This window comes from Xyrauchen texanus, chromosome 18, assembly GCF_025860055.1.
Source record: "Xyrauchen texanus isolate HMW12.3.18 chromosome 18, RBS_HiC_50CHRs, whole genome shotgun sequence".
Classification (NCBI taxonomy): domain Eukaryota; kingdom Metazoa; phylum Chordata; class Actinopteri; order Cypriniformes; family Catostomidae; genus Xyrauchen; species Xyrauchen texanus.
This window is the reverse complement of record NC_068293.1, coordinates 6882502-6909994: the sequence shown is the minus strand read 5'-3', so window position 1 is coordinate 6909994 and position 27493 is coordinate 6882502. Positions and strand designations below refer to the sequence as shown.

The 27493-nt window shown below is 41.7% G+C and overlaps 1 protein-coding gene across 4 annotated transcripts in view; it reads right to left on the bottom strand.

Moving 5' to 3' along the window:
* LOC127658759 (plakophilin-4-like) overlaps positions 1–27493 on the bottom strand; it is a 129715-nt gene that overhangs the window by 22984 nt on the left and 79238 nt on the right. For 3 of the 4 annotated variants that reach the window (XM_052148248.1, XM_052148246.1, XM_052148249.1), the window contains 6 exons: positions 21284–21396; positions 8353–8387; positions 5874–6043; positions 3735–4245; positions 2767–2793; positions 143–334 (listed from right to left, as the gene is read on the bottom strand). In XM_052148248.1, the coding sequence (XP_052004208.1) occupies positions 143–334; positions 2767–2793; positions 3735–4245; positions 5874–6043; positions 8353–8387; positions 21284–21396 (1048 nt within the window). The remainder of the gene's footprint in view (positions 1–142; positions 335–2766; positions 2794–3734; positions 4246–5873; positions 6044–8352; positions 8388–21283; positions 21397–27493) is intronic. The other variant, XM_052148247.1, reaches the window with a different exon arrangement.

The window sequence follows — 27493 nt, the reverse complement described above, 5'->3', positions numbered from 1 at the left end:
ATTAGTTATTACCAAACTCACTGGCCTGAGAGACAGAGTCTGGCCACTTGAAATACTTGAGATGCTCCAAAATAAACTGAATTACAGTAAATATACAAAAAAAATCTAATTACAGATTTTATTTGTTTGTGTGGGTGCTTACCAAATGATGACCTGTAGAGGGTGCTGTGCGGGTTGTAGTTGAGGTCTGCCACTGCATGGCTGGGACTGCGGTACAGGGGCCCCTGAAATGTGCGGCCCTCATAGATGGGTCCAATGTGACGGTCAGGAGAGATGGCTGATCTCAGATCAGCGCCCATATGACTATGCTGACTAGCGTAAGATGCTCGCATACCTGACGATGACACAACACAAACACACAATTACTCATGTACTCTGGTGTGTGATTCACAGTCCATCAGATTCATCTAAACACTCAACCGCAGAACACTACAATAAACACACGACATTGTGTCATGCATATCAATAGGGAAAGGAATCGTATGGAATTTAACCATTCCGCTTCAAATGCTCTTAATGATTCCAGTTGCATTAACAATTATTTTTGTACCATTTGATGGCATTGAAATAGGTGCCATATTTGATTGTCAATGGTTATGGTTAAATGGATTCATTGAAATGGTTTGAACTGATTCATAGAGATTAATCAAACATACATAAATTAAGTTTGTGTGAGAGGCTGTATAAAACATCTATGTCGTAACACTCTAAAAATCATTGTGATTATATAGTGAATAGTTGAGATATAACAACATAATCTGTCAGAGTGAACCACAGCTAGTGGCCAATAAAACATCCCCAACCGCGGGATACACCTTCATGTACTATTCCAGAGCTCTGTTCAGTGCACTCCTGGCAGCCGTTATGCTAGGCGGAGGTCTACTGGCACAGACGCTCAGTAAATCCATGCAAACTCTTAATTGGATGCAGCTGACAGCATTTTGGGGCCAAAAACAGACTGTGACCTGTCAGCATCAGTATGAAGATCTGTGTGCTCAACACACAGAGCTCTACAGAAACCACAAAAAACAGACATGACATGAATGCACAAGAGGGTCTGGAGCTACCCGTTATTCTGTACAGACACAAGAATGACAACCCTTCTGAAAGCCATTACAAAACCAATTTCATCTCCAGCCTTCAGTTTCTACTGAACGAAAGGATTCAGGTAGGGAAGGGTCATGATGGTCAACTAGTCATCCTACAACCAACTAGTGGTGGTGCTTCAATTAATGTTCTGTGCTTTTGAGGCGAGACAGTTTGTACGGTAAAATGCTTCTTGGGAATGTTCTCTAAATTCATCTTCTTTAAAGCAGTGCCACTACAGCCATCAACATTCAAATGGACATCTTTGTATGTTGCGTCATATTTTTGAGTGTCCCACCATCAGCACTGTGTTTTAAGGGTGGAGTGAAGTTTTATAATCACGTCTTGAGATCCCTGCATTCTACTCTGCTGCGACAAGAACATGTGTTAGAAATAATAAGGCCATGTCTATACTAATCCTTTAAAGTTTAAAAACTCGGTTTTCAGTTTTTGAATGTCATCGTTTTCAAACACCCTCTTTTTATTGCTGAACTTTACACTCTAGGAGAGAAAAGTTAAAAAGAAGCTCACCGCTAAAATATCACCCTTGTCCATTGTGGATATTCAGTGTAGCTGTTTATGAAGCACCGCCCACACACATAGGTCACTCCCAAACCAAACAACTTCCTATTGGTCAACATGGAGAAAGTTTGCCCACAGAATGTCATGCCTTAATGACACACTCACATTAATTCGCTTTCCTTTAAAAAAGCATTGATTTTGCTACATTTCCGCCTTTCATCCACACTAGAACAGCATTTTCTTCCACTGAAAATGGAGCATTTAGAAAATGCTCTCAATTACCACATACTCTGAAAAACAATGACGTTATGAAACTGAAATCAAATGAAAACAGATTAGTGAGGATGAGGCCTAAAGCCACATTCACACAAATATGTTTTAATTTGAAAACACATGGATTTTGGTTTTTACACATCTCGTTCACACTTGAACTTCATCTATTAAAAACTGAGCATTCATAAAACGCTACCCATTACCACATACTTTGGAAAACAATGATGTTAGGAAACTGAAAACTGACTTTTCAAATGAAAACAGATTAGTGTGGATGATTTGTTGAATCACTGTTCACGCAACCCACCGACTAGCTGATTTTGAATGTAGTTTTATATCATTTTGCACATCCCTATATACAGCTCAGTAAAAGATTGGAAAACATTCTCGTTTCTGCTAAACTACGACTGTTTCTATGGAGAAATCATCATCAACAACAGAATTATTCAGAGAACAGTCATTGCAACTGCTATTGAACCTTTCTTAGTAGCTTAGCTATTTAACATGGGGCAGATGCTCTGGTGAAACATGTTTGTGGATGCTAAACAACAACTATTACATGAGGCTAAAAGCCACAGGAATAAAGATTTCACAAGTGCCCCTAAATAATCCTGTCATGTTAAATAAAAGCATTGAGTAACAGCACCATTATGGTATAAGCCAGCATGTCAGGAGTTGTGAGTGGGTTTGTGACCCATTCCAGTTCACATTAAGATTCATGGATGTTTTAACATTAATAACTGTCATGCATGTGAGTTGTAGGTGAAGTGGGATCAGATGAGAGTGGGTTTGAATCCTCCTGGAGAGGTCAGATGTTCTAAAATATGACATGATCCTCACATGAGCACAAACACACAAATTTAAACTCATGCAAACTGTTTTCACCTGGTTGGTCATTGACTATTCTCTCCGCTGACATCCGTAAGCAACAGACAGAAAAATAAACAATTGAAACAACATGAGCATTATTAGTGCTCTTGAATAAGCTGTTGAAATCAACTTAAATCTGCATTTTTATTTGCTTGCACTAAATGTATTTGAACATGGCTGTAATCCTCCTCTCTCATGTTACTGTCATCAGCTCCAGCACACAGGAGAACTGAACAAATGATGTGAAGTCGCTCAAATCTGTTCCTATAGTAATGAATGACTGACCTACAGCAACAACACTGTGAGAGACGCAGTTGCAAACATACAGCCTTCTGGGATCTGCAAATGTACACTTTGTACTGTCTGTGATAAAGCAAATATGAGAGGAGTTTGTTGTGTTTCTTGTGTGCTGTCAAGAGCAAACATCATTCTCTCTGAATATAATCACCACAACATCTCAAGACCTCAAATATTGATGCACTGCCAACCATTTTTAAAGACAGCACGTGAAGAGTGTGTAGTTTGCAAAAATGATAACTTCAAAGAGTAGTGCCCAGCATTTTTATCAAATGACTTCACTAATACTGTATATTTAATTCAGCAAGCAGCATCTCAGAACTACATGGGTGGTTGATGCATATTGTGTCGATGGACTTTGGAAAAAAATAAAAAAAAATAAAACTATTTTAGATTAAAATGTACATGAATATACACAGGAAACTGTATATCTCAGGTATTGTAAATGCAAACAGACATTTGAACACAGTATATACTTAATACATAAAATATATATATATATATATATATATATATATATATATATATATATATATATATATATATATTTTTTTTTTAAATATGTTGTATGTCATTATGAAAATTTTCTGACAAATGACATCATAGTGGTAGTCATACTTTAGAAAAAGAGAGAGAGTAATACCCTGTAAACACACACACACATCACTCTTACTCACATTACTGACCTGTGAGGTTTTCTGGATGCGGGGCAATCCGCTCATAGATCTCATAGGTGTGGGTGCTGTACGGATCAGAGGCGTCATGCACAAATGTTCTCGGCATCGTGGACCCATAATGCTGCGGCACTGCTGCCATCCCGGGCCGGGCCGGAGACTCTGACCCGATCTGCCCTTCTCCACCTGAACCCACACCCACTGAGTAGGGTGAGGTGGTGCGGCTGGCACTGAAAGAGCGGGAGTTTGTAGAGCCCATCCTGCGCAGGGCGGTAGGGGAGTTTTTCTGTGTGGTGTAGGGTGAGCTGGACTGTGGGATTCCAGGTAGGGTGGTGCTCGTAAAAATGGAGGGCAGCGGTCTGGGTTCGGTCATGATGGGTGACCCGTAAGAGCTTCCCACCGTGCGCAGGGAACCTCGAGATGGAGAGATACTGCTGGCGTAAGGAGACTGAGTGCGAGTGGGCATCGAACCGACCCGCCGCATAGCCCGACCCGGTATAGCCCCACCCATATCTCCTGATGCCTGAAAGAGGACGGCAGGGGGAAAAAAAAAAAAAAGTACTTTTCTGAATCTCAAGCTTTTCACATTAGATGAATAATAATGAGCTCCACAGAGGTTCAATTAAAACAGATGTGTTAACATAAACCCTCGAGATATGTGTCATTTCATCAGTCTCTGATCAGATTAAATTAGTCTAGAAAAATCACATCCTCTCAGTATAAAAGGGTGAATCACAGAAAAACTGTCAAGGACATGCCCAGTTTATTTTTTTTACCCAAAAATCTAAAGAAATTATATTTTGATTTTAAACTGAAATTATATTAGAATATTATTATTATATTAGAAATTATAAACTGAAGTCGATTTTATTTTCCATTGCAACATTATTTTCATGACATTTATGCTAAGATAATTCTCTCCACCATTATCATAACTGTAATGCTAAATATCTCATTCTCATAAACTTGTGCAAAACAATCGAATGCTCATAACTGCAACACAAATAAATCTCATTCTCATTACTATTTTGCAAAAAAAAATCTCAATGATTACCGAAATGTAAAAAAATAAAATTTTTCATCATTTATTGTAATGCACAAAAAATATAATTCTAATTGACTTAATGCATCATTATCATTAATGCATTAATCTCAATGATCTCATTCTCAATACTATAATGCAAAAATGTCTCATTCTCATTACAGTAATGCGAAGAAAAAAAAAAACATCTCAATGATTACCAGAACATAAAAAAGTCTCACTCTCATTATTGTAATGCAAAAAAAAAAATATATAAAAATCTCAATGTTTTCCAGAATGTAAAAAAAAATCAAATTCCCCTAATGCAGAAAATATATAATTCTAATTACCTTAATGCAAAAAAAATTATATATATTCTCATTCCTGTAATAAAAAAATCTCATTACCATTATATAAATAATATCTCATTATCATACTGCAAAATAAATATCTCAATGATAACCGGAAAAGCAAAAATCTCATTCTCATTACCGTTGCGCAAAGAAATTAAATCAATCTCACCGATTACCCAAATGTAAAAAAAAATCTCATTCTCATTACCATTATGCCATAAAATAAACAAATATCTCAATGATGACCAGAATGAAAAAAATCTAATTCTCAATAACATAATACCAAGAAAAATCTCATTCTCATTAGCGTAATGCATAAAAAATCTCATTCTCATAACTGTAATGCATAGTAATCTACTGTAATAATGATGTTTCAACTGTAAAGTATTTATATAACATGGTAAAAGTTGTTGTGCTCCACTTAATTTATGCTGATTTTATTACATAATAAAAACAATACTACAGTATTTTTACATAAAAGTAATACAAAATACTGTTTTACAGTAATGAGAATTTAATGTTCAAAAGTAACTGTCTAGATGTATTACAGTACAGAGAATTTGTATATGTGCTTAATTGTCATGTAAATGTCACAATGCAAAAAAAAAAAAAATTAAAACACATTAATGGTCCTAAAAATGTGCAATTCTTTAATGCAATTATATAATATCTTATTATTTTGTATATGTTTATTAGGGGTGAAATGTGACCTGGACACTCATAGAGTACAGAGTGATGTAAGATGAACCTGTCGCTTAGGTGTTTTGATGAAAATACCTGTCCTGCAGCCTGGCCCTCGGCTCTGGAGTTCCTCTGCAGTGCAGAGTTTCCTCCTGAACCCGGGAACTTGCCCTGCGTCTGACTGCTGTAGTAGCTGCCAGCATCCTGATAACCACTGTCAGAGTACGAGTTCATCTGTGTAGAGCTGCGAGAGTTACCTACAGACCCTGAGAGACAGAGAGATTGTTTTAAAGGCAAAATAGAGATTAAGACTCAAGTTATTTACAAGGGAAACTAATGACACACTAATGATTTCCTTATCCAGAATGTGTGCACTTTTCACATTTTCTGCACTGATTGTGAACAATTTTAGAACCTGCAGAATGTTTTTAAATATGGTAAAATGTGTTAAAAAATATGTTATACATTTTTGATAAACATTTATAGCATTTTCTACAAAAATGCAATGACACTCATTGCACCTTGAACACACGTGAGTGTGTATATATAAAATATAATATTTTAATATTAAATAAAATAAAATGTACAGCTTATTTGTTTGAAGAAATAATAATAAAATGTATTCTAAAGTGCATACGCCAACATTATTATTAATATTATTTGTATTTTGTATTTTTAAGAATTACATTTTTGAATAGTTTTTCATAACACTTTTTTACGGTCTCAGGACAGTTACACCACTTAGACATTTTTTCCTTCAAAACCCAGAAAAATATCAAATTAAAATGACTATACTCTGAAATTGAAAATATTTTCATCACAGTAGAGGTGTTTTCAAGTAATTGTTTAGTGTGAATAGCATTTTTAATGTATTTTAATTAACTTAAAAGATCAAGACAAAAAATTGAATGAGAGTTATGTTACTGACCCATATTTATGGAAGCATAATAATATTAGCCAAAATATTCAGTAAACACGTAAGGGTTTGGGGATAATCAGGAATTGTTTAAGAATTCTGATGAGATTTATGTAGGGTTTTGAGGACATAAATTCTGTGTGGGTCTTGTTGAAATAAAGGACTACTGTAGTGCAGTGCAGTGTCCCGTAGACAGACCCTCACTCTTGTCTGGTGAATATAGGGACAGCTGCTCTCCCTCACTCCTCACACAAAACAATGGAGAATGACAGCTGTCTGTCACACGGCACTTCACATCGCCGCACAGTGACGCATCTGAACAAAAACACATTCCCAGTCAAGATGCCTTCAGTCAACTGAGGAATCAAAACATCAAATATGTGTTTACTTACTGTTTACTTTAGTTTGGCGACAAAGTATGACAAAAACTCTCTTTGGGGTCGTCCTCATTTGGATAATTGATCATGTTTTTTAACTCTTAAGGTTTTTTTTAGGGGTGAGGTTTGGGTTGGTCTACAGTCATTATAATGAGCTTCATATAACAATATCTGTCTGTGTTAGGTCCAAATCTATTCGTCTGTGATCCCCCTCAAACTGCATGATCGTGACTGCATCACAACATGATGAATAATGTACGATGAGATTATGAATTATCGATTTGATATCATGACAGGATACAACAATGATTAATCACTCTCACGGGTAATCTGAATGTGGTTAAGGATTTTATTGGCTGTATATTTGGCATCAATCTATCACATAACAGATGATCAACAGTCATGATCAGCCACCATCACTTTCTGAGTCTCAAAACCCAAAGTAAAGTGTGTGTTCAACAGGTCTGGTTTCAGCTGAAGTTAATATTGGTAGTTTTACAGTTAATCTAACAGTGGGACAGCTGGAGAATCTTAATTTGAACATGAAGAATTCCAAAATGTCACATAACGAAATGGCAAAATTTGTAATGAGCAAATAATTAACATCTCATCTCGTATACTTCTCATTTTTTTTTTGTTTCATTTACAAATCCATTGTATTGCAGAAAAAAAAAAAATCAATTTACATCCATCCATCCATCATTACACTGACGTTCTGCACATGCTAATTTCAGTTTTTAATTAACTTGTGTTTCTTGCATTTGTTTGGGTGGCTGTTATATAAACGGCACTAAACCGCGCGCACTGTACAGCACTGCTGACAAGATCCAAAACAGATTAATGAGGAAATCGAGTCATTTGTTCCTGTCAGTCAGTTAAATCTGTGGTGTAATGCATTTGGAGATTCAAAAATCTATTAGCATTTGTTTGCAGTTGCAACTTCAGCCTTTAGCCTTGATTGGCATCATTCCACTTTTAACTATTCCCAACCACTTTATTTAATTGAATTTTAGCACATTATTATAATTTTGCAGATTAGACTGTGATTTTTTTAAAAAAATGAGACTTTCTGATTGATATATAGTATATGGAAGCAAACTCCTAAAACACTTTGTACACCTTTTTGAACACTTTGTACACCCTTTAATCTGCATAAAATCTGCAACTGTTCATGAACTGATAAAATATGTATCGTAAATGTATTGAAAGTCACTTTGAATAAAAGTGTCTGCCTGATGCATAAATGTAAATGTAAAGTAAAATGCAATTCATTCAATCATACCTGCAGATCTCCAGGGAAGAGACTTCTCAGAGGAGCTAAAACAGAACACATAGATGAGTGTTAGCTTTCTTTTGGTACTTTCAACCTTTTTGTTACATACATCACAGCTCCTATAATAAGGACAAAAGACCTTCTGCGGAGAAACATAGAAACACACACAAAAACATTTTGGTGGCATGAAATATAACTAGCAGGGTAAGGAATCACAAGATAACTGGCGATACGATATTATATAGATATCTAGGTAACGATATGATTATGAGTTTTGGTGTGTTACGGTTCAAAACTGCGATATGTTGCGATATGTATCATATTTTACTTTTTCATTTGTATTCATAGGACTTCATAAAACTGTTGCCAAATTACCAAATCCATTATTAAATATGTACACAAGTGGCTAATAATTATTTTATAATTGTATTATTTTTAATAATAATACAATTATATTACTCTCTAAAACCCTCTCTCTTTTATTTTGGCATCACGGAAGGGAGACCTTGGAGTTTTTGTCTGAAGGCTAGTTCACAGTAGTTTTAATATGCTTCTCAATAGCGTGCTGTGTGTGTGTGTGTGTGTGTGTGTGTGAGTGTCACACACACACACACAGCATCACTCATTCCCAAAACTATTATATGGCTTGAAAAGACTATGAATATAATGCACAAGACACATGAACTACTGCAATGGCGCATTTATGCTTCTTTAATATCATATTGGAGCTTGACTGTAACGACCATGACACACAATAGCACACAACTGCAAAACGTGCTAATGTACTTCACTTCTTGTAATGTGGACCTTAATGTGCAACATAAACGTTTTTTTCCCGTATCTTTGACTAAACAAAATGTTGCCAAACTCTGGATTTGAAAGAGGCAGGCGTATTTTGAATATTCTTCGATGCATTCATGCTGTCAACAATTGTTTATGCTGTGGGTGTTCCGTTCTGTCTCCGCAGTAAAGCATAATAACTGCGGCATCTAAGGGACTGTTGTAGAAGTTCAAAACATTTTATAATATAGGTTTGTGGCACATGAATATCAACATATGCATCCCCCCAACTCTAATAACTAGTGCATCAGTTTTCATTTGAACCATCTTTATTACTGTACGTGACATAATTCTCCCTGTCCATGTGCTGTATGTGTGTGTATGTGTGTGTATGTGTGCAAGGCCCCTTTTAATGCAAAAATAACTCATTATGGATATAAATAACATAAGAATTCTAATATACTGATTACTTGTAGCTTGGAATGCACATTTTCAACCATGTGGTGGTATTTTGCATAACTACGATACTAAAACATTTCCACTGGATAACACATTTCTACTTATATATTGATTTTCATCAGAGACCCAAGCATTGAAATATACTTTAGTATTAAAAAATACTCTTAAAAGTGTTTTTAGGAAGCAGCTGGTATTTTATTTTGGGTACATTTGGGAATTTTTTTATAAGATAGTAAATGGAATTTCTCAATTCAACACACAAAAGTATATGAATGGTAATTTATTAAAAGTAGTAAGGGTAATTTCATGAAAAGTGAAAACTAATAAGGGACTATTGTTATGGTTGATATATTTGCTGGTATATTCAAAACAATAAAAACACCCCTCTCTATGTAATGCAGTATATTTAATATGCTACCATATAAACCATAAAACTTGAAGAATTGCTACATTTGTTGCAAAAGTGTTGTGTGTTTCAGCAAGCTTTAATATGTTGTGAAACTAAAACTGTTGGTCCCATATTTAAAAAATATTAAATGTAATTGAAATGCTTTAAACAAATGTTAAAAAAATGTCTCTAGGAGTCTCTAGGGGTTAACTGGATTATTGCCCACCCCTTCCTCCAAATGTAATTGAAAATGGACTTGCGGTTGCTTTTTCTATCCAAGTTATTTACGAATGACCCTTTCAGATGCGGATGAGTTATTTGGCTCCGTTTGATTGCTAATTTTGCACTAGCACAGAAGGTAATACAAATGACGTCAACAAAATATAACGGCAAAATCAGTGGTGACAAACATACCATACCAAGTGTTGTGAGACTGCTCAAGACATATTAACAAATGAGCAGTAACATTAAAGCAGTAGAGCTTCAGCATCTCAAATTAGAATGTGAATGGGGCTCATTGGGTCATTCAAAGAGGTGCCGGCCAGACTGGATCATTGCAGAGGTGTGAACGACCCTAAACCTGCTCAGGCACAGGCTATATTCCAGGTCAAAGGCAACAATACCCCCCCACAGGGGCAGTTAGTTCGTGCTTGCCCCAGTGGAGTGGGTTGAAGTGTGAGCTTTCAGATGCATTAATGTTCTTTATTTATACGCAAACACACACACACAGATCATTACGGCAGTGTCATTCACACTAAACCCCCACACTCAGCTCAAGAGTGTGTTAGGAGTAGGGCTGGTCGATATATCCAATATTCACTATGAATTCAATAAGATTTTGCTGCCGATATAAAAGTTTTTCGCCCATTTTTAATAGACCATTAAGTTTTCAACAGAGCATGTCATTAAACTTGCAACGTTATCATAATTTTCACACCGGTGCGGTGTTCATGTTCAAACTGACTAACACCGGTATTACCACTGTTTGGATCCTAAGTGGTATTATGGAGTAACTCTCGTTTAGCAATAGCCTACACAATAATGCAAGGCAGCTTGATTTCAAACTTTGAATTTATATTGTATTTATTTTAACAAAAAATTCTAATGAAACTGAAAAAAGTGCCATTAAAATGTTTTGTTTAACTTTTAGAAAGATGGCTTTTCAACAGTTATGCAAAATCAGGGTAATGGGCAAAAACGCATGTGTGTCGATCGTCTTTTGTTTTGTTTGTGACCTTATTGGAAAAGCGTAAAAGGAAATAAAAAATAAAGGTAAAAAAATATGAATAAAGGAAAACCATTCAAGCCATTTATATGACCACACACATTAATGTTTTATAAGCATAAGATCATGTCACACTCAAGCCCCGTTTACACCACCAGCATGACAAAGCGACACAATCCTATTCATTTTTAATGAGAGCAGAGTGACTTCCGATGACATGAGCTGCAGTGACTGCTGGCGACAGAGATCGTCGTGGTGAGCGACAAGAAAAAGTTGGGAAATTTAAACTTTATGCAAATAACGACATTAGCGAGGGACTACCAATGAGAGTGAAGACAGAGGAGCTCACGTCATCCGTCTCTAGGCAGTGGGTGTGTAAGATACTGGAGTCAAGTGAAGACAAGTTAGAAGTTAAAAGTTTCTGTGACCAATTTCACTGTTCTATATCATTCGTCTGTCACCACACACATGGACATAGCTTAATAAAATTATGCATGGAAAACCATATTGGCATTCTGAGTGAGTTTGATGGCATCCTGTTCATGATATGATGCATCAAGCACTGCTGCAGTTTATATAAAAACACTCTTTTTTAGAAGCAATAGAACTAATTCCTTTCCAAATTAGAATGATATCTTAGTTTTATCAGCAGTATAATCTGTAATCAGAATTTCCAAAGCTACTATGGCCAGATGTGCAGTCCATCAATAACATTAAAGCAACAGCAGTAGGAACACCCACAGCGACACAGATCGCAGATTCTAGTGGGACCAAGTAACAATGTAATTTGCCGTGTGAACAGGGCTTCAGCGTTCGCACTGATCGAAGTATACTTTGGCCTTAAGATCACACATGTAAATGTGCTCAGTGTTTCATCACTCAGAACTGTTAATGGGAGTCTCGGTGTGGCGTTTTTAATGTATTAAAATGTTTTAGTAAAATATATGTAGGCATTAATATTGCTGTTTATAAACATATATCGCTATTTTTGATGCATATAAACTAGAGCTGTTGAAATTAACGTGTTAACACATGGGATCTATTTAAAATGTTTAATTTGTAAATTATTTATTTAACCTGTTGATACGCACCCCCTTTTTGAGCACAAACCATGAAATTGACATACCTGAACTTAAATGGTTGTAATCACTGGACCATTTGGAGTATGGACACAGTTGTAGCGTCATTTGAAAGACACTTTGGGCTTTATTTCCACAGTTTCAGAATTAATATATGTTGTTATTTTTTAAAGTTAGAGAAGCTGAAGTTTATAGTAATGGACGTGTTTTTATAATCTAAAAAAACAATAATAAATGTGCCAAGACAACCTAGAAATATAAAAAGTTCTCAATGCCACAAGTCTTAAGAAGTTATGTTTCAAATTTGAAGATGATCTAACAACACTGATGTTCCTGCAGGCTTTTTTCTCTGATAATCGCTGCCGGTGTACAGAGTAAAATGAAGGCTCTGCCTTTCAAGACGACACAAAATCTTGGCTTGGCTACTGCTTGGCTATTCTGAATAAAACTATGCCACATTTATAAAAATAGACTTTGGAGACAGGCTCATTTTGTTTATGGGACTCTAATATATCAGATAATATACAGTTTTACAACATGAATTCTGCTCAGATTGCATAGTTTGTTGAAGCACGATGATGAAGGGTAATTCTTTCAGTCGAGATCTCATGTAAACAATGGAGAATATATCAATATTTCTCAGATTGATCACTTTTATGGACAAAAAGTAAAAAAAAAACTTAAGTGACTACAGAAACATCAAGGAAAAGTGGTTCGACCAAATGGACGCTATCTAAACTGGTGAGCAATGGGAGGGAGAGTGCCCGGGACTTGATGGATGATGGCCGGTTTTGTTTTGTTAACTCTATACTCTGCTTGAAAGCTTCACTTTATTTAGTTGAACAGCTACTGGAAGCTTGCTTTTAAAACAACCAGGCCAATTTAACTGTTACACTTGTGTAAAATCGCCATGCAACAACTGCTTTATACAGTACAATGAGCTAGTAGCTAACAGCTAGCGGTCATGTTATTGTTTTGGTCAGTTTGTGTTGTGTTTAAGATGATGTCACGGCAGTAGAGGTGGCGCAACTATGACGATCAGCCTTTTTTTTTTTTCTTTTGACAGGAAAAGAAGTAGTTCAGTATTTTGAAATCAGCGATTAATCAGGATTAACTATGAGAACTCATGCGATTAATTGCAATTAACAATTAATTGTTTTAATAGAATGATCGCACTAATATAAATACTCAACGCCCTATTCACATTTTCCTCACATAAAAACACAGAGGAGCTCTTGTACTCTTCACATATAATTGTTAAAGCTATTTTGACCAGCCCTAATGAGAGGTGCTCACACGAGAGATGCCACGCACTTCTTTCTGTTTGTTCAGTGTGAAGTGTGTTGAGTGCCATCAGGATTCTCTCATATAAAGGTCAGTGAGAGTCATAGGGGCATATACTGTAAGAGCTCTCAGATGATCATCTAATTCTCTCTTTAGCTCCTACTCACAGTTAGAGCGAGGCGACTGCTGTCTGCTGCTTATGTTTCACAGTTCACCCAAAAAAGATAATTCTCTCATCATTTACTCAACCTAATGCCATCTAAAGCTCATATGACTTCCTATTTTCCACAGAACACAAAGATATTCTGATGGAGATATGAGGTGTTTTTGTCCATACAATCCAAGTGAATGGGGACATTTCAGCACCAAAAGGCAGCATAAAAGTGATCTAAATACCAGTGTAAACAGGGCCTAGGACATATTGAACGGCTGTATCATTTGTATCAAATGAAATATGGTGTCTCTCCAGCGCAAATGCTGCTTATCAAACTATCAAAGACAAACAGGCATTTTGTCACATGTTCTGCAGCAAATTGGGGAAAGAATGGATGTAAACATGGGAAAATCTGATTGAGCAGATAATATTCACTCTTATATGTAGCTGAAAGCATTAGCAAATTTAACCCACTAAATATTTAATTCCCCTTCTGTCGCTTTCTCCACGTTGTGTCAGAGAAGCGACACTAGGGGTCTCTCTTGAGCGCCGATATTCACCTCTGATCTATTGAAAAGGGCCAATGGGAGTTGGCAGTCAGTATTTGCATACCCCGCCCCCGGACATACGGGTATTTAAGCGGGGCAAATACGGGAGTTCATTCAGAAAATTTCTTCGGAGCCGATGGTCTGTCTGCAGTTGCTGCGAGTTTACACACCACTATAAAACGTTCCTGTTTCCTCTGACGATCTGCATGCTGTTGGATCTTGACGGCGCACAACAGCGGCTTTCTCCTTCACTTTGCACGGCGTGCATTGTTGCCCCTGAGCGCTCGACAGCGCAGACACACATACACACTGTGTATATTAAAAGAGTTATTTTCCTTAAAAGAGTAAATTTCTCTAAAAGAGCAAACACAGCGGCGTAGAACGCCCTTTTCAGGACGCGTCTTTCTGAAGATGCCTTTCTGCCCCGTGTAGTTTTTGGAGGCGGTGATTTCTCCCCACCTCTGACGGTCATAAAAACCGCCTGGCGTACCTGGGTTGCGTAAACACGCAGGCAGCATTTTTATGAATGGTCTATGTTTTCAGTATGAAAACATAGCCATGACAGCATTGCGGTCGTAGGCTTTCTCTTGTAGTGAGAGAGAGCGCTTCAGCCGCCCAGCGCTCGCCTCCTTCCCACGGGATTGAGGCAGGCGCCGCGGGCGATGAAAACGATCTGGGGTCAATGACGGGCTGCGTTTCGCCGGGTGAGCCCCCTTAAAACCCCCCGCCTCCCCGGCACGCTTGCTGTTTTCCATCCGGGCTCGGGATGAGCATGCTCTCCAATGGGTTATGTTTTCAGCCTGAGAACACAGCTGCAGCAGCGTTGCGATCTCTGCTTTCTTGCGAGGAAGAAAGCCACTTCAGCCGCCCTCCGCTCCTCGCCTCCATCCTACGGGATTGACGCAGGCTCCGCGAGCGATGAAGATGATCCCGGGATAATGGCGGGCTGCGTTTCGCCGGGTAAAAACTGCTCGAAACCTCCCGCCCCCCCTGCACGCTTGCTTGCTCCCCTCAAGAGCTCGGGATAAGCGCGGTCCGCCTAACGGCCGGCCGCCCGGTCCCTGGAGCTCCCGGACATTGGATGACGACATCACCGCTGCATCGGAGAGCGTCACAGCGGCATCGGATGCGGATAACCGCCTGGGCCGCCACCTACGGGTCTGCTTGCCCAGTCTGAGCCTGACGCACGGATATCCGCTATGCTTCCCCCGGGCTTGATGATTCACGGGCTGGTGCGCCGCCCACAGCAGCGCCCCCCCGTTCCTTCCCGGACGTGTACGACGAGCTGAGCGAGCCAAGCTTCCTCGCTCCTCCACTCTCACTACCCTCGGCGGTAGAACGGTCCCAGACCGCTCCCCCCCCTGCATGCCATGGCCCCTCCCTGCAAGTCCACCGGGCCAAGGCACTTCAAGATTTGCACTTGGGTAGTCCTGTTCTTGACGTGCTGCAGGAACTGCACTCGGACAGGCGATGTCCACCCTCGTGGTCCAGAAACATAACAAATGGACTGGATCTGGTCGTAGTACAGGAGGTAGACAAAGCACGCTTTCTCAAAACTCTCCAGTCTCCCAGCTCCATTCGGCGACACCACCTGAGGACTCCACCCAGCAGTTCTCAGTGGTGAAGAAACAGACAGAGGCCAGGTCACACGTCCTGCCCCGCCGCAAACCTGCCGCCAGGGGCCATGACCTGTCTGCTCGCTGAGGGCGTCCTCTTGCGGCTTTCAAGGAAGAAAGGAAGTGGTGCTCCGCCTCAACGAACGAGAGCGGGCCTAGCTCTCAGCCCCGCGTTGAGCTCCCCGCAGAAAGAGGACGCCCCCTCGTCTCACGGACCCCCTCGAGGACCCAGAAGGCTCCCAGGCGCTCCTGAGACGACCGACCCAGAGACCGAGACGTTAGCTCTGGAGGTGGTAAGACCTCTCCGCTCCCGGTGGAGGGCCGGGAGGAGAATCCTTTGTTTTTACATTTTCCACATTCTCAATAATAGAGCTATTTCCTTTGCCTCTGGGTCACCTGGCCCGCAAATGCCGTTCTCACGGCAATCTGCTTTCAGATTACGACAGTCCCGGTACACCGGACGCCGGCGATCCCGCCTTCCGCCTGCCCACGACTGTCCCTCGGCCGGCCGGTTCAGACGAGTCCAGAGGACGCCAGCATCAGACCTCCTCCTCAGTCACTGAACCCGCCCTGCCGGGTGCGCGGAGCAAGGTAAGTGCTTTGAGTCTATTCTCAGCACCTCAGCCTCAGGCCGCAACGGCCGCCCGACGCTGCATTACCTGTTCCGCCCGCTGCGAGGCCCCGCCGGTACGCCCAAAATACTCGTCCCTTTGGTGCCCCTAGCGTAGAGCTGGGAAGCGTGGCTTTCGCTTCCCAACGCATCACGCTGGCTGCACCGACCATTGGACTCGGTTACGCAATTCAGTTTGCCCGGCTCCCGCCCCTTCAGGGCGCCCGCGAAATCACTGACCCTCTTAGCCAAGGGCGCGGTAGAGCCCGTCCCTCCAACCGAAATGAGGAAGGGTTTCTACAGCCCTTACTTCATTGTACCCAAGAAAGGCGGCGGCTTACTTACCAATCCTGGACTTGCGAAGTTTTCAATCGGGCCTTGTTAAAACTCCCGTTCAAAATGCTCACGCAGAGAAATATTCTGGCTGGCGTTCAGCATCTAGATTGGTTCGCAGCGGTAGACCTGAAGGACGCGTACTTCCATGTCTCAATTCTTCCACGACACCGACCATTCTTACGGTTCGCGTTCGACGGCCAGGCATTCCAGTACAAAGTCCTCCCCTTCGCCTGTCTCTGTCCCCTCGCGTCTTTACGAAAGTCGCAGAGGCGGCCCTTGCCCTGCTACGAGTAGCCGGCATCCGCATTTCTCAACTACCTCGACGACTGGTTCATCCTAGCACACTCTCAAGAGTTACTATGCACACACAGAGACCAGGTGCTCCGGCACCTCAGCCGCTTGGGGCTTCAGGTCAACTGGGAAAAGAGCAAGCTCACTCCGGTTCAGAGCATCTCTTTTCTCGGGTTGGAGTTAGACTCAGTCTCAATGACAGCACGTCTCACGAGCGAGCGTGCTCAGTCGGTGCTGGACTGCCTCGCTTCCTTCAAGCCAGGCACAGTGGTCCCTCTAAAACTTTTCCAGAGGCTCCTGGGGCATATGGCGTCCTCCGCGGCGGTCGCGCCGCTGGGGTTGATACATGTGAGACCACTACAGCACTGGCTCCAGACTCGAGTCCCGAGACAAGCATGGCACCACGGCACGCATCGGGTAAGGATCACCCCCGCCTGCCTCCAAACACTCCGACCCTGGACAGACCTCTGCTTTCTACGGGCAGGAGTGCCCCTGCAGCAGGTATCCCGACGCGTCCTGGTCACAACCGACGCCTCCCGGTCCGGGTGGGGTGCCGTGTGCAGCGGGCACGCAGCAGCGGGCCGTTGGAAAGGGGCCCCGCTGCGTTGGCACATCAATTGCCTGGAGTTGTTGACCGTCCTTCTTTCTCTCAGGAAGTTCCTCGCGTTAGTTCGGGACAAACATGTCCTCGTGAGATCGGACAGCACCACAGTGGGGGCGTACATAAATCGCCAAGGTGGCGTACACTCCCACCACATGTCACAACTCGCCCGCTGTCTCCTCCTATGGAGCTAAGTCGCTGCGCGCCACTCACATCCCTGGCAAGCTCAACGTCGTAGCGGATGCGCTATCACGACAACGCCTGCCCGGCGGGGAGTGGAGGCTTCACCCCCAGTCGGTCCAGCTGATTTGGGAACGGTTCGGCAAGGCCCAGGTAGACCTGTTTGCCTCCTAGGAAACCTCCCACTGCCCGCTCTGGTACGCCCTAACAGAGGCTCCCCTCGGGACAGACGCGCTGGCACACAGCTGGCCCTCGGGGCTGCGCAAGTACGCATTTCCCCCAGTGAGCCTTCTTGCACCGGTGCTGTGCAAGGTCAGGAAGGACGAGGAGCAAGTCACGTTAGTGGCCCCCTACTGGCCCGACTTGGTTCTCGGAACTCAGGCTTCTCGCGACAGCTCCTCCCTGGCGAATTCCTCTGAGAAAGGACCTCCTCTCTCAGGGACGGGGCACGCTCTGGCACCCGCGCCCAGACCTCTGGAACCTCCACGTCTGGTCCCTGGACGGGACGCGGAAGAGCTAGCCGGCTTACCGGCGACAGTTGTGAATACAATCAACCAAGCCAGAGCCCCTTCTACCAGGCACCTTCACGCCCTAAAGTGGTGCTTGTTCGCAGATTGGTGTTCTTCCCGAACTGAAGACCCGCAGAGATGCGCTATCAAGTCAGTGCTCCTGTTCCTACAGGAGAGGCTGGACAGGAGGCTGTCCCCGTCCACCCTCAAGGTGTATGTTGCCGCCATTGCCGCCCACCACGATCCTGTAGACGGCAAGTCTTTGAACAAGCACGACCTGATCCTCAGGTTCCTGAGAGGCGCCCGGAGGTTGAATCCCTCCCGGCCAGGCCTAGTTCCCTCCTGGGATCTCTCGGTAGTCTTGGCAGGACTCCAGAGACCTCCCTTCGAGCCGCTTGAATCAATTGGACTCAGGGCCCTCTCTCTTAAGACGGCCCTGCTGATCACGCTCGCCTCCATCAAGAGGGTCGGGGACCTGCAAGCGTTCTCTGTCAGCGACACTTGCCTGGAGTTCGGTCCGGCAGATACGTCTGTGATCCTAAGACTGCGACCGGGCTATGTGCCCAAGGTTCCTACCACACCATTCCGAGATCAGGTAGTGAACCTGCAAGCGCTGCCCCGGGAAGAGGCAGACCCAGCCCTTTCGTTGCTGTGTCCAGTGCGCGCCCTGCGCATTTACCTGGACCGCACACGGAGCACCAGACGCTCTGAGCAGCTCTTTGTCTGCTTTGGGGGACGGCAGAAAGGGAATGCCGTCTCCAAACAGAGGCTCGCCCACTGGGTTGTCGACGCCATCACACTGGCTTATCACACCCAGGCCGTGCCCCTACCCTTGCGGGTCCGAGCTCACTCAACAAGGGGTGTTGCGTCCTCGTGGGCACTGGCAAGGGCACCTCCCTAGCAGACATCTGTAGAGCCGCGGGTTGGGCAACACCCAACACCTTCGTGAGGTTTTACAACCTCCACGTTGAGTCGGTTGCGTCTCGTGTTTTCTCAGGTCCGAGCCCGTAGAACTCGGTAACACGTGAGACCGACCGGCCGGGTGGATCACTTGCGCCCAGCGCCCTTTTCCTGACGTCAAGGTAAAGCAGTGCGCCTTCTTCCCAGGGTGCCCCACTCCGAGTTGGGACCCTGGTCGATTCCTCCCCAGCCCTCCGGGTCCACGGTTCAGCGGAGGAACTCGCCGACCCAAGCCACTGCGGGTACCCTGATGGCCACCCCGTACTGGTAAAGGGGCTCCACAGGTAAAATAAGAAGGCCTCCGGTTCGGACTCCCCTGTGTGTAATTCCACGGTTCTGTCCCCTTACGAACGGACCCCGTGTCTCCCTTAGGCAGTTACAGCTGCCCGGTCGCCGTGCTGTAGCAACTCCCCTTTCGAGGCTGGATCTACCACCGCACCATACTTTCCACACGAGCCCTAAGACGGCCGTGTGACGGGTCTACCACTTTTCCTCCCCAAGAAAAAGGCCAGGTGTGGTCTCCGCAGGGTCTGGGTAAGACCCCCTTCCCTATATGCGTGTAAGGGCCCCGGCCGTGATTGCTCTATGCGAGAAACATAGAGAGAAAAGAGGCCCAGCCAGGCTGGCCCGTTCCCATGTTGGCAAACATCGCCTTGTTCCCCTCCCAGGGTAACTAGAAGGATTCCGATGTTCTTATGGGGCATTGGGGAAGGTTACGTGCAGCCAGGTACAGACGATGCGCGGCACTGGATGAAATCCCTGCCCGCCTCTGTATCGGCGGTTCACGTACACGGTTCAGCGCATGTCTTTCCTCCGCCATGTCGCTGAACCGAGCCACTGTTGTGGCCGGACCATTTCCGGCTCCTCAGAAAAATCCTGAATGAACTCCCGTATTTGCCCCGCTTAAATACCCGTATGTCCGGGGGCGGGGTATGCCAACTCCCATTGGCCCTTTTCAATAGATCAGAGGTGAATATCGGCGCTCAAGAGAGACCCCTAGTGTCGCTTCTCTGACACAACATGTCGTTCCCTCCCTCGGGGAACGGAGGTTACATACGTAACCAAACGTTCTATGTTTGATTTAAAAATGTTTTATTCAAAACCCTTTCAAAATGCTCTTATAGTGAGCAAAAGTTTGAGGAATATGAAAAATACAAGTGATTGACATTGATAAGCATTTAAAAAAAATGACCTATGAAATTCATCACATTTTCTCATTGCTTTCTATGTGAAAGGGTCTTAAAGGAATAATCCGGCTTCAATACAACTTAAGCTAAATTGACATCATTTGAGGCATAATGTTGATTACCACACAAAATAATTTAAAGCTGGTAAAAAAAAAAAAATGTAAAAAAAAATTGAGATAACAGTGAGGCACTTGGCTACAATGGAAGTGAATGGGGCCAATTTGTGGATGGTTTAATTGTAGAAATGTGAAGCTTATAATTTTATAAAACCACTTAAATTAATTATTCTGTTAAAACTTGTTTTATTTGAGCTGTAGTTTAATTAGTAAAATCATTCACTTCCATTGTATTTATTTATTTATTTTTTTAAAGATGGGAACAGTCAAAATATTTTATTTTTTGGTAATCAACATTATGCCACAAATGCGTTTCATTGGGGCTGCACAATTAATGCATAAAATAATCGAGATTACAATTACAGCTGTCGCGATTATATAACCATGAAAAGTGTTGATAAGAGCATTCCATTTAAGTGAACAACCATTCCACAAATTCCTTTTACCAACATATTTTTTGGGCCGTTGGGTGCATGAATGCAAAGGTAACTCAGAGGCATTTAAATTATTCTAAAGACATATCAGTAATGCTCACTGTTCACAATTCAGCTTAACTTGTATTGCACTTTAAGTCTGTATGTATGTGTGTGTGTGTGTGTTTGTGTAAGTGTGTGTACCTTCCGCTTGCAGCTCCTGGTGATTCTGAACCCAGTCTGCATCGTTCCAGCTGATTGGCCACTATCTGTCGCTCCACCTCCAGCTCCCGGGTCAAGCGCTCAAACTGCAGCTCCTAAACAGAGATACACACACACACTCAACGATCAGTCTGTCTCTGATGTGAACAGTATCATGATGCAGATGCTAAATGAAACACAGCTGTCAGTGGGGATGGGTAAAATATAATGCATTTTTTACATTGTTGATGTCCTAGAGTCTCACCCCATAATTTCTGTGTGGGTGTGTTCCACATTGTGGCTGACTGATTGATTTTATTTGATAAATAATAATAAAAAATGCTCTGTGTAATAGTCTCACCCATTCATTTTGGGGTCAAATTTGACCATAAACAGAAAGCGTGTCACTTTTTTCTGCAATCACTTAGCCTCATAAAATCAACTCCTACTACACCAATTAAGGGAACCATTTTTTAATAAAAAATAAATAAAATGCCAAAAGGGTCACAAATTACCCCAACAGTAACGGATTGTTAATAAGAGAGAATACCATTTTTTTTAGCAAGTGTTCAACATATATGTTTAACAATAACATGTAACAATATACATCCAATATAAACCATTTCAAGACATATTTATTAATGGGATACATGAATTTGTGCATTTTTAAAATGTAAAAATTTTACCAAAATGATGAAAAACGAATGCTGAAATTTGTCAGTATTTGTCAGAAATTTGTCGTATTGTACCAAGTTAGAAGGTCCCCTGTACAATGAACAGCATTAGCTGAGAGAGAATGTCTTTCATATCTAAGCACATGGGCATTATAACTAAAATATACCCCAATGAATCAGAAGAGAATAAATTCCAACCAAAATTGGAATCGAGAGCTTGTGGACTGGAACTGATTCAAATTGAGAAATCTGTATTGAAACCCAGACCTAAAAGATAGACAAATTAACATACAACCCCACACACTGCAGAGGTTCACCATAGTGCAACACATGCAAATAATGCTAATGATAATAAACTAATAGAGACTTCACAGACACTGGCTCCAACAGTAACACTGTCCCAAAATGACCTACACTTCATTATAACTTACACATGTGAGTGGTCTAAACTCCAGCAGGACTCATTCACAAGCTGCAGTGTGTTTTTGAGTCAAGCCTAAACTCCAGAGCACATCAGCAGGCCTGAGCCTGTAGTAAACAAACTTCTTATAAAACACACACACACTCACCTCCAGAGTAATACACCATACAGTCATGAAGAGACACCAGAACACAACTATATCCAATACAATCCACACACTTCACCTGCCCTCAGTGTGTGTGTGTGTGTGTGTGACTGTGTGAAAAAGAACTGCCCAGATCACCACAGTTGCTCCACCCCTCTTCATCCCTTAAACACCCCACCCCCTCTCTCTTTCTCTCTTTCAATGAACTTTTTCAAGCACTCTGAAAATGACCAGACCACCAATAAGAGCAAAAGAGCAGTATGTGTGTGTGTGTGTGTGAGAGAGAGAGAGAGAGAGAGAGACACACATGCACACACACACAGAACACTGTGGGTCCATTTGGATAATGTCATGATATATGTCTTTAAAATGTCCACACAAAAAGGCAAAACATTTGTGTGTATTTGTAACTGCTTGACCTCTGCATGCACCACAGGGAAATTCACAGCTGTGGAAGGTTTCTATGCAATCACAAGTATCTCAACTTCCTTGGCTAAACATTATTCAATCTATCACAGAACCCATTTCACTCTATTAGTGGTTGACCGATTTGTGGCCAAGGCAGATAAACTGGCCGATATTTGCTAAATTTAAATGGCGGCATCGGCCAATCTATTTTCTCGCTTGACTGAGTAGTTTTGGCAGCATAAAGGCACTAAGAATAGATCAAGATTATATAAATAAATGTTCAATAATGCTTATGTACTTCATATGTGCATTTTTATAACACCCCAGTAATAATGATGCATTAATCTATAAACAGTGACACATTCACCAGTATTCATCAAATTTTGTTTTTATAGCCTATTCATCAGATGAAGGTTTTTATACAGTGTATTTCATTTATTTTTTTTATGCACCAGATATGAAGTTAGAGATGTGACATAAATGCTGAAGGGACATGTTTCCATATTCTCACATTTTTCTGAGCATGCCCTCACATCAAATTAGAACACATGATGATTATCTAATCAAAATAACAAAATAAGCATTACAGCAAGGATACAAATATAAAAAAATGAATTGAGAGGAAGGAAAAATGTCTCCCAATACCCGTTTGAGCGGTCTGAAATCACTTCAGTTCTTATTCAGAAATACCAGACCTTTATATTTTCTATCCCCTAACCCTACCACTAACCCCATAGTAGATTTAAAGCTAAACATGATTTGGCTGATTTATGGGCCTTTTTTACTAGTGAGGACCACCTATAATGTCCCCACTAGTGGGTTTTCAACAAGTTTTGCTGTATTATGGGGCTTTTCCATTGCACGGTAAAACTCGACTCGACTCTGTGGAACAAAACAAAAATTATTTTAGGAAGTGGCTCAGCTGTTGACCACACACGGCTACCTCCGGACCTACCAACAGTGTAGGGAAAACTTAAAAGCGACTACAGAACCATCAAGGAAAAGTGGAAGTGGTCGACCAAATGGATGCTATCTAGACTAGCGAGCAATGGGAGGGAGAGTGCCCTGGACTCAGGCATGACGTTGTTGGAGTCCAAGATGGAGGATGGTATGTTTTGTTAACTCTATACTCTGCTTAAAGCTTCAATTTATTTAGTTGACTAGCTACTGGTAAGCTTGCTTCTAAAACATTCAGGCTAATTTAACTGTTACACTTCTGTAAAATCACCATGCAACAACTCGTTTATGCAGCACAATGAGCTAGTATCTAACAGCTAGCGATCGTGTTATAGTTTATTGTTTTGTGTCGTGTTTAAGATGATGTCACGGTAGAAGAGGCGGCGCAACTATGACGATCAGCCTATAATCCCACCCACGTTGAAGCGGCACTAAACAGCAGTTTAGTAAAGCGAGTTGAGTCGAGTCGAATGGTGACATGCAGTGGAAAAGTTCCATTCCAGTTAAGTTATAAAAATTTGGCACTCAAATGTAGTGAAACCTGTACAGTGAGTGTTCAGAGGTGTAGGGGTGTGTGTGCGTTTCAGCCGGAGCCACGCTAGCAAACTCCAAACAACTCTATTTTTGCCTAGAGTATCACACTTGCTGACAATTTTGCTGGGATTTCGCTCAATTCAGTCGGAGGTATGACACATTTGCCCATTCAAAATGGTGTAGGGGTAACAAACATACCGACAACTCTCTTTGTCTGATTCCCTGTTACGTGGAGCTCACAGAAATAACAGCAGGAGTACCACGTGAGCATAAACAATTAGAAGAGTGGTTTAGGGCGTTTTCAGACCTGTAGCTTTCTTGATTTGTTCTGCTAAATAGGGTTAAAATAGATACAATGTAGCATTTTCTTCATGGTTCGGTTCGCTTTCGCATTTTAAATTGGACTAAAACTGTAAAATTTCCATTGTGGTTATTTTTAACCGTCATTAGTTGCTTTTGCATTCATTGTACATTGAAAAGTACATGTTCTCAAGGTCCCATTGCTCTTTCACTCTCCCTCCCATGCCCATACACTAACATCCACTAACACACACACACACACACACACACACACACACACACACATGCATACAGAAAGAGTGAAGCCACGTTGTCTGTTCTGCAGCTATTCAAAAGAGAGGAGCGATCATGAAGTTCAACCTAGATCTAATATAGCCACCAAAAGTCTATATCCGAGTTTTAAATATGAATAAAAGTGATGAGCTGAACTACAGATTTCTCTTCTGTCCAGGTGGTCTCGGACCGGTTGTTTTGGTGCAGATCCAAGTATGGTTGCAGTGTTTGTTTATATAAGCCTACACAAACCGAACCAAGGAAGAAAACAGCTGACGTTCCGAAACAAATGCTCCAAATGAGGCAGGACAGTTGTGCCGCCGCATTCTGATGTCATTTTAATGAAGGAAAAGGAGGAAAAAGGCTTGGCAACAAAATAACTATTGATTACTATTGTGTTTGTGATGATATGCAGTAAGTGCCGGGATGAGTTAACCATAGATTGGGGACAAAATTTTACATTTATCACACATGTACGAATGGGTTAAAAATTTTCCAGTGCATATTATAATTTTTAATAGTAAATGGGAGCACAACTGTCACACTGTACAGCCTTGGTAGCTGCTGGTACATCAACTTTTAGATATCTTAAGACATTAAAATGTGTATTCAAAGGTGGTTATCAACTAGTAAAATTATCTTTTAGCACATCTGTATATTGTGTTTTGTTTTCACGGTTATATTTTTGAAATAAATTCATGATCAATACTCATAACTGAAATATTTACAGTATTTACAGCCCATTTTTATAATGATATTTTCACAGAGAATGCTGTGCCAGTGTTGTGAAGTTACAAGCAATGTCACCAATGCATCGGCCAATCTCTTTTATCAGCTGATAAAAGCAATTCTCTGGCTCTGGGCTGGCACAATGCGCTTTTACTTGAAGGGGAAAAAAAATTAGTGAGGTGCAGCAATCCTCATATAGTGGTGTGCTGTAATGCAGGATAACCGAGCAGCAGTAAAGATCACCATAAGCACCCTCTTCTCAATCTGTTGACAAATGTGTGGCTGTAAACACAACACCCACACTTCCTCTCACGACCATCCCCACAGGAAGAGGAGCTGCCCACCCTCTGACCCATCCATCTGTCTCACACACATATGGACACCCTACACAGATACAAACCCTTGGATCTATATGAGCCCTTCAAAACACACACACACACACACACAAAACCCAGACAGAAAACCCTAAATGAACAACACACAGCCACATAACAGTGTACAAGCAATTAGTTGTCAATGTTATGATCATCGGTCCTGGAAAGAGGAAAGTTCCGACATTTTGTTGGTAATTGTTATATATATTATATATATATATATATATATACTGTTTATGTAATGAATAATTGACGACAGGCCGTTAAATTATTTAAAAATAATGTGCACATGAGGTGGTAAAACAGCCACAACCTGCAACGGAGCTCTTGTGAATGGAACTTCTTCCACCATGGATTCAGCGTCTTGCTTTTATACAGTCCAGGCCAAGTCAATGGAGGTGTTGGATTATACACGCATAAGAATTGAAACAATATGACTTGATTCTAGATTTTTCAACCTTTGCAGTCCTGGAATTCTTCACCGTCATAAATCAAACAGCCCAGGCGTCCTGATTGGTCAAAAACGCCCCTCTGCAACCTGATCTTCCACACAGAGTTAAAGCAGACTTCTCTTTTGTAAGGTAACAGGGACCATCAGATTTGCACAACTCTAAGACATTTCATCTTAATATAGCCTTGCTAGATAATGCTGAAAATCACTTTGAACAGTGGTAATGTTTGTACCTGACAAATGAATGATTATAGAATGATGGACCTCATTAAAATGTGTGTAGCGATGTGATATAAAAGCTCATGATTAAATATGCACTATTTTTGAGTGGGAAATTCTTAAGAGCCTGAAACCATAACCATAACCCAACTGTCGGAAAAGATAGCCCAGTTGACCATGTGACTCTGAAAAGTCACTTCTGATTGGTGCAGGACACCTTTGGAGGATGCTGCCAATCTCAGTTCAAATAGTTCCAAATAGGAAGAAGTCTCACTCTTGCTCTCCTCTTCGGCTGCTCTTTCTCTCTTGCTTCTTCATCTCGTCTCTTCGCTCTTCTGCCTGTACGCACCATGTGAGATCCTCGAGAGCTCGGGACTCGACATCCCGAGAAGGAGTGAGAAGGCCTTGCATCACAATTAACCTAATTCATACATACATAAAACTTTGACCATACAGAAGTCAAAATATTGACGTAACAAACTTTCAACCAAGGGCCAAGAACCAAGCAATACAAAGAAGGCAAGGAAACACCACGGCACGCAAGTACATCTCCAATATTGTGCTCAAAGTGCTGGTGGATTAATCAAATAATCTGGGTAATCCGATTGCAAATCGATGTAGACTCAAAGAAGGTTAAATGGTTCTCAAGGCTTTGTCAACAGACTCCATAGTTCATTTTCACTGTACTGATAATTTATTTAACATTCTGTCACTTCTCACCAACCTGT